The sequence below is a fragment of the Nymphaea colorata genome, chromosome 6 (assembly GCF_008831285.2).
Source record: "Nymphaea colorata isolate Beijing-Zhang1983 chromosome 6, ASM883128v2, whole genome shotgun sequence".
Classification (NCBI taxonomy): domain Eukaryota; kingdom Viridiplantae; phylum Streptophyta; class Magnoliopsida; order Nymphaeales; family Nymphaeaceae; genus Nymphaea; species Nymphaea colorata.
The window spans coordinates 21,021,401-21,028,809 of NC_045143.1; the positions used below are offsets into that span (position 1 = coordinate 21,021,401).

The 7,409-nt window shown below is 40.7% G+C and overlaps 1 protein-coding gene across 1 annotated transcript; it reads right to left on the minus strand.

Moving 5' to 3' along the window:
- Positions 1-712: 712 nt before the first annotated feature.
- LOC116255531 (L-type lectin-domain containing receptor kinase S.4-like) lies at positions 713-3,471 on the minus strand. Its single transcript, XM_031631387.2, has one exon. The coding sequence runs from the start codon at positions 3,187-3,189 to the stop codon at positions 1,126-1,128; it is 2,064 nt and encodes a 687-aa protein (XP_031487247.1). The 5' UTR covers positions 3,190-3,471; the 3' UTR covers positions 713-1,125.
- Positions 3,472-7,409: the final 3,938 nt, after the last annotated feature.

A 7,409-nucleotide genomic window follows, 5' to 3' on the forward strand; every position in this document is an offset into this window, starting at 1 on the left:
GCCTTCCAGATGAAAGGAAGGGCTAACTAATGCCCACTGACCACTTTAAAAGGAATCAATTTGCTTGAGCGGTTGAAAATGTTACTACCTGCCAAACTTAATTTATTGTCAGCTCATTATTGCTCTCTCTCTCTCTCTCTCTGACTCTCTCTTTTTCATAATATGTTTTAGCCGTTTTTCTAGAAAAATAATCGAACAAATTTAATTCCAATGTTGAAAGACATTGCATTTCAAAAAAACTTGAAAATTCAATGACTGCATTAGAGAGAGCAAAGAGTCGATTTACACATTAAATTCATGAATTTTTTAAGCTTTTATTTTGTTTGACATGAATTCATATGCATAATTGGATTTTTAACATAATGGGCCATAAAGAGTGCATTCATATCTTTTTTTTTTATCTTGGTGCAGATATTCTCGGATGTTGGAGAGAAAGAGAGAGAAAATATCTGAGCCATCCCAAGTCCGAACAGTTCAGGTTTAATGTCTCTTGGTGCCCGCTAAATTTGGAGTCACCATTTAACTTTATTATATATATATATATATATATATATATATATATATATATATATATATAAAACCCATTTTGGGTTCGGACGCTGTATATTAAGATATCCTCTCACCACATGGCTTGACTGAGTGAAAAAGTTTTAAATTTATGTTCAATCTTTACACGAGGCAAACAGCTGAGGCATTGAGTTTGCTACCATCAACCAGCAAACATGCAAAAGGTTCAGAATCGGATTAAGCAAACACGCTGAAAATTTGAGTTCTGTCGAATTTAAAGCGGCCTGAAGACCGAAATATATCCTCAAGAATCGTAGCTCAATCCTCTACACAAATCTCACAAAGATGAACATAACATGGTCTAACATACCTGCGGCAGACCATATCATCTTCGATCCCAACATCAAATAATCTGCCAAATCACCACCAAGTTAGACTCTCATGGCCATGTCCAGTGACAGAGTCGAATCAAATTCACAACAATCGAGAAAGATGATGATCTGCTGAACATTTCAATGTCCACTGTGGAAATCATTAGAAGACGAAACCAGATCAATCAATAACTCGATGGATCGATGTCTGAGAAGAATTGTGGTAGTGATCAAAGAAAGCATCGAATCATATGATGGGACTCCAACGCTGAGAAAAAGTGGAGTTGAACGATGGCACCTCTGAAACAGGGTAAGGCAGCACAAGCTGTTCGAATCCCAGGTCATCGTGCACCACCACAGAGTTGAGGCCCAAGTCTCGCGGGATGACAGCGTCCCCGTTGAGGTACTGAACCACCTGACGCATGGTGGGTCGCATATGAGGCACCGCCTGCGAGCACATCACGCCAAGCTTCAGCACCACCTCCGCCTCCTCCCTCACGAACCTTCCCTCAAGCCTCGAGTCCATGGAGCTCAGGATGTCCCCACTCTGCCAATTCCTCAGCACCCTCTCGATCAACACCATCTCTTCGTCTTCCTCGGATCCCCACATCTCGATGGGCCTCCTCCCGCAGGCCACCTCAAGCAGCAGAGCGCCGAAAGAGAACACATCGGCGCTCGCCGCGGCCTTCCCCGTCCGGGACAGCTCCGGCGCCATATAGCCGAGCGTGCCGACGACGCGCGTCGTCTGCGGATTCTTGCCGTGTTCATACAGCCGAGCCAGTCCAAAGTCGCCCAACCTCCCGTTCATCTCACCGTCCAGGAGCACATTGCTGGCCTTCACATCCCTGTGAACCACCACCTGCTCCCAACCCTCGTGAAGATACAGCAGCCCGCTGGCGATCCCCTTGAGGATGTTGAACCTTTCTTCCCAACCCAAGTTTTTGGCATTGCTATCGTCGAAGAGGAAACTATCAAGACTCCCATTGGGCATGAATTCATAGACAAGCAGCAGCTCGTCCCTTCTCCTGCACCAACCTTGCAATTGAACCAGGTTCCTGTGTCTCAATCTCCCCAAGCTCGCGACCTCTGCCACGAACTCCCTCAGCCCCTGTTTCGCATTGTGCGAGACTCTCTTCACGGCTACTTGTTCGCGCGTTCCTGGCAGCACCCCTTTGTAGACGCTGCCAAAACCACCGGACCCGAGAAGCTCCTTCTCTCTAAATCCTCGAGTTGCTGCGTAGAGTTCTGTGTAAGAGAATCTATGTGGGTACTCCAGTTCCCAACCCTCCATTATATCTGCAAGCTTGTTCCTCCTCTTGTAAATGATGTAGCAGGTACTGAAGAGCAAGGATATTAGCACTGCCGCGACGCCGAAGGAGTAGGCCAAGATTATGGAGAGCCTGATTCTGGAGTTGGGTGTGGGAATGGAAGGGAGGTTCAAGAGATCAAGGGGTTGGGCTTGAACCCCATTGATGCCGAAGCTCCAGCCGTGTATGTAGTGCTCGCTAGAGAGCTTTCCGGCACCGGAAGAGAAACCAATGTACATGAAATCTTCGAGCACGGAGGAGAGATTGAGCTTGGTAGAGAGAAGGGGATCCTCCGGTTTGGTAGCAGGATTGTTGAAGGGTGCGATGGTAACGTTGAGTTGTTGAACATCGCTTTGGTAATCAATCCATGCGAGAATGATTGATCCGCTCTGGAGGTTGACTGACTGAGGGGTTGCATTCCCTGAGATGAAGTAAGCAGCAGGTGCGGAGACGGTGGAGGTCAAGGTGTTCATGTCGACGCCGACATGGTTTTCGTTTATGTCACCGAAGGGTACGTCCTGGACAGTGTCAAACTCGACGGCCAAGATGTGATTGGAGGAATTGGCCATGTTGGTCTGGTTGAAGAGGCCAAGGTAGTTGGCGCCTCTCCCTCCAGGGATGCCCGGCGAAGGAGAGAAGGCGATGGCGAAACCATGGCCGCCTGTGCCGGGGACCTGAGTCTTTATGGTGAAGGCGAAAAGGATGCTGAATGAAACAACTGTACTGCCGTTGACAGCAGCAGATCTTGAAGGAGAAAAAGAAGAAGAAAAAGAAGAGTTGTTTTTGAGACGAAAGGGAGAAGGGTAGAAGGCATGACCCATCGACAGATTGTGCGCATCGACATTAAAACGCAGTAAGCCATTGGGGGTGATGGATGCGGTTCCATCCAACGTCAGATTTGCTCCTTGGAAGCCATTGAAGGTGAAGCCGCTGTCTGTGGCTGAGGCAGCAGCTTGATGAACAAGAAGAAGAACGATTATCAGAAATTGGTGGAGCAAATCCATGGCCAACTCCCCAAATCTCTCCACCTCTCTACTCTCTACTCTCTCTCCCCCTCTCGGCAGACGATGCGAAACTTTTAAAAAGTAAATGGGTTGCCTGTCTCATCCGGCGAGTGACTGCTGCAAGTCACGGTTACTCGCTGCATCTGCGGTGGAAATGGGAGGACCGGCTATGCAACGTCGTAGAGACGTCTGAGAGAATCTGGACAAAAGTTTGACAAATGTAAGAGCGTCTAAAAGTCAAGAGTTGCAGTCATTGCTTTCTTCTTCTTACAAATTTTGAACACGGACAAAAATATTTGGGCTACATTTCAAAATTAGAGCGTTAGGTAGAGGTATATTATTTTCTATATTTGAAACATGTAAAATTTTGCATGCTTGTATAGTTTTGTTTTGAAGTTGAAGAGTATGACAAATTCTCTCAAACAATGATAGTTTTTTGCGGTTTATGAGACCTAGTTTTTCAATCAAATGCTTGGAAATAAGGCTGTGTTTAATAGCCTTAGATCTCATTCTAAAAAGATAATTCAACATCCTTAGTTTATGACCGAAATCTCCTATTTGAGGATGGATGAGAGAGAAGTCTGACCTTAAATGTGTTTGATTCTCAGTAATTTCAAATCATCACGGATCTTATATTTGAAGCTATCAAACTCCCCTTAAGATTTCTTTATAACATTAAATGTGAAAGTCCAAAAACTCTATGAAGATAAAAAAAAGAATGTTAAATCATTCGCCATTTTCCTGCCACGGGATCTGAGCCAAACAATTATTGTCTCAATCTAATACTATTCACCAAGAAATAAAAAATGCATTTCTCTTCCACAAAAAGAGATTGAATTTGTAGGGTAAAGACTGGATCTCCATGGACCCACTTATAAGATCCATAAACAACTTGTTTGGGGGTAAGAAATGAACGATACCGCAATTTGTATATTCAGGTGCATGATACACATCAGTCGCATTTGTTTCTCACTTTAACGTTTATGTGGCAAAAGCTAAAGTAAATAATCAGTAACTAGTGACCAGAAGTGGGTGTACTAATTCTTTTTTGAAACTAAATGACAACTTTTGAATTGTAGAAAAAAAAAAAAACTCAACTGCGGCATGCAAATTCTACCTTGGCTCAGCTTTTCCAAAAATGTGTTTAAAACTTGCATAGTAAAACCTAGTTTTGCTTCATTCTAATAGAAAATGAAACATAGTTTGTGTCATCCAAATAGAAATAAATACCAATTTTAGTTTTAAACTTAAAATTTACTACAAAATTCAAGTTCTTTGTTTTTTTAGTGTTTATTTATGGAAAACCGCATTTGGAGTAAAATTACACCTTCAAAATTGTGACTTACTTTGATGTTTGGTTGGTCCTATGGTACATCCTTCAAGTTTTTTTACTCAATTTTAACATTATCCGCAAGGTTGTCAACAAAAGAAAAATGAGACTCGAAGCGGGTTTTCACTGGAGAATTTTCATGTTTTCGGTTGTTTATTGTATTCAAGTGAGTGGATGAGATCATACAGTGGCCAGAGGTGAACTTCCCTCGTTCCTCTTGGCCTATAGCCCACGACTGCATCATTGTGTAGATTGGAATTTTTGTTGTATGTCAACTAATTCATCACTTTCCTCGATCCTCACAAGGGTACAAAAGGTTTAACAATCATCCCACTTAATTCGGTGATTAACCGCCCACTATTCATTGAACTTAGTGTACATAATTCTTTCATCTAAGTTTATTATTTTTCTACGGTCCTTTTAGGTATACTAAAGGTTCACCCAAGTCTTAAGACCCTAGAAGCAAGAGAAAACTTAGATCCTTCTTTAGACGGACTTGTCACGAAGGCCAGTAAGCACAGTTACAACCATCCATTTCATAAGTGGGACGATGTAAAGCCTACGTAAGACCAACAGTGTTAATAATGTCGTTGACGGTAGGAAGCAGACAACTAACATGAAAATGTTGTGTGAAAGCAGGAAAAGGTGGTTACCCCCGTGTTTGAGAGAGTGGCTCAAACGCACTTTTGGGAAATTTTTTTACTTCAAAAGTAAACGCGGTATTTTACTTTCATTTCAATCCCAATTGTGAAAAACGTTTCTGAGACTTGAGGATGCCACGTCACAAATGCGACGGGATTTGCGGACGGAGCGTCGCGGACGGTTTATCCATGCCTCACAAACACGCCATAGATGACCCGAGAAAAAATTGCCCCAGCCAAGAACATTCCGATTAAGAAAGGAAAATCTACAAACTCGTCCTCTTCCACATGATTTTATTAAGAAAGGCGTGCGGCTAGCTCCTTGACTACACAAATCTTTTCTCCCAAGTTGGCCACTGCGGGCTGTTTTTAAGTGGATTGTGGCCCCAAGCCCATCTCGAGTGAGTTCCAAAAAAAAAAAATCGGTCTCTTCATTCACGGTCTCGCATCGCTCTATTAGCCGATACGTTTCGTATCAGCTGCAAACCGAAATGGTTCTAGCTGTTAGTTATTTTACTATTTAATAACTAATTTAAATATCAATTAACCAATTTTAAAATAAAAAAGAGAAATACCACATTACCGGGCCATACTTTTAGAGCCATATATATCAGCCATTAGACGGAAACCGTGTGATAACCAAAAATTGGCAATCCAAGTTGAAAAACTAATGAGCCCAAACATGTGCTGGCCTGCATGCCTTGACCTGGTTCGGCCCACTGCCCAATTGTTGTTAGGCGGCTAGTCATACTTTTAGAGGGTCAACTTTTTGTGTTTATGAGTATAACTAATACATACATTCGTTCAGGCCCTACACTAAACACCAATGCAGTCCTATATCTTGAGAGTTTCAGCTTTCATAGCTTTCTTATTATGTGTTTTTTTTAATTAATCATGCTCATTAATAACAATAGTATGTAATGTATATATTTGCTTTTAGGAAGAGTCTAATGTTTTATGGATTTGAAGCTTTTCGCTCATAACTCATTTTTGAATTCCTTTTCTTTTCTCCGGCAGCTCAAGTGCTGTCGATAAAGAGAAACGCACGCCCCAGGTTTACCAATTTTAAAAGAACATAAGCAAATTCTGTTCATATGCAACCGCATTGTGGGGGGCAATGTCTTCGTTTCCTCTCTTTTTCATTTTTTTTTCAGTAATTAGATTTATTTCACTTTCTCATGTACGTGTTTAAAATTTACTTGATTATGGGGGATCAAATCATTTGACTCGAGTTCTTGAGTAACGTTAAAATCGGTTCTCAAATCAAACTAGTTCGTGAAAAATTCAAAGAAACCACTGAATCAAATAAGAATGGAAATTATACGAAAAAAAAAATCGAACAGGAATTTTGAAGGCACACCTAAAAAATTACATGCAACATTAACTAATCAGAATACACCTACGCTTTAATATTTACAAAAAAAAAAAAACTATTTTTTTTAATCACAACGTTAAATGACTTTAAACACATAACTAATTTCCTTCTACAACACTAATTTTGTCTTAAGTTCAGGAGGCTCTCCCTTGACAGGTTAATTTGCATTGGAAATATGTCTTAGTTTAAGCAATATCGGAAAGTTGATTGTGCTTTTTATTATTATCAAACTTTTAAGTGTGCTCTTAAAATTATCCTAAAATTCATCTTTTTCTGGTTAAAAAAGTAAAAAAGGGAAAAAAAATAAAAAACATAAAACCATTAACTGATCAGCAAACTATGCCAATTGTTCCGGTTGAATCTAACATTTTATTAAACAAAATGGATCTAGAACAATTCCAGTTGGCCAACTATAGCTTGTTCAAGCCGATTTTGACAACGGTACTCCAGCATCGTGAGGTAATGTCTGTTCTATGCTCTTCAGTTTTCATGAGGTTGCAATCGCTGTATGGTTCTAATCACCTTTTCTAGTTCATAAGAGTGAGTTGAGTGCGCCGCTTGATGCATGCAACAAACATATGCCAAAAGAAAAAAAGGGACATTTTTGAAATTAATGAAAATGAAACTTTTCCCCTTTTTGATTTTTTTTGTCTTTACAAAATGTTTCTTTTTTTATTAAACATGGGCATTTTTATCATTAATTGTGCATGAAACTTTTGTGCACGCGTATATAACCAGCTTTACTGATTCATGATGTCCAATGGTATGAACCTAAATACGCTTGATTTCTCAAGCATGTTGGTACATACTTGAGAAACTGTTCATGAATTTTGAAGCATTAAGATGAACCCATTTTTATATCACAAGATCCACA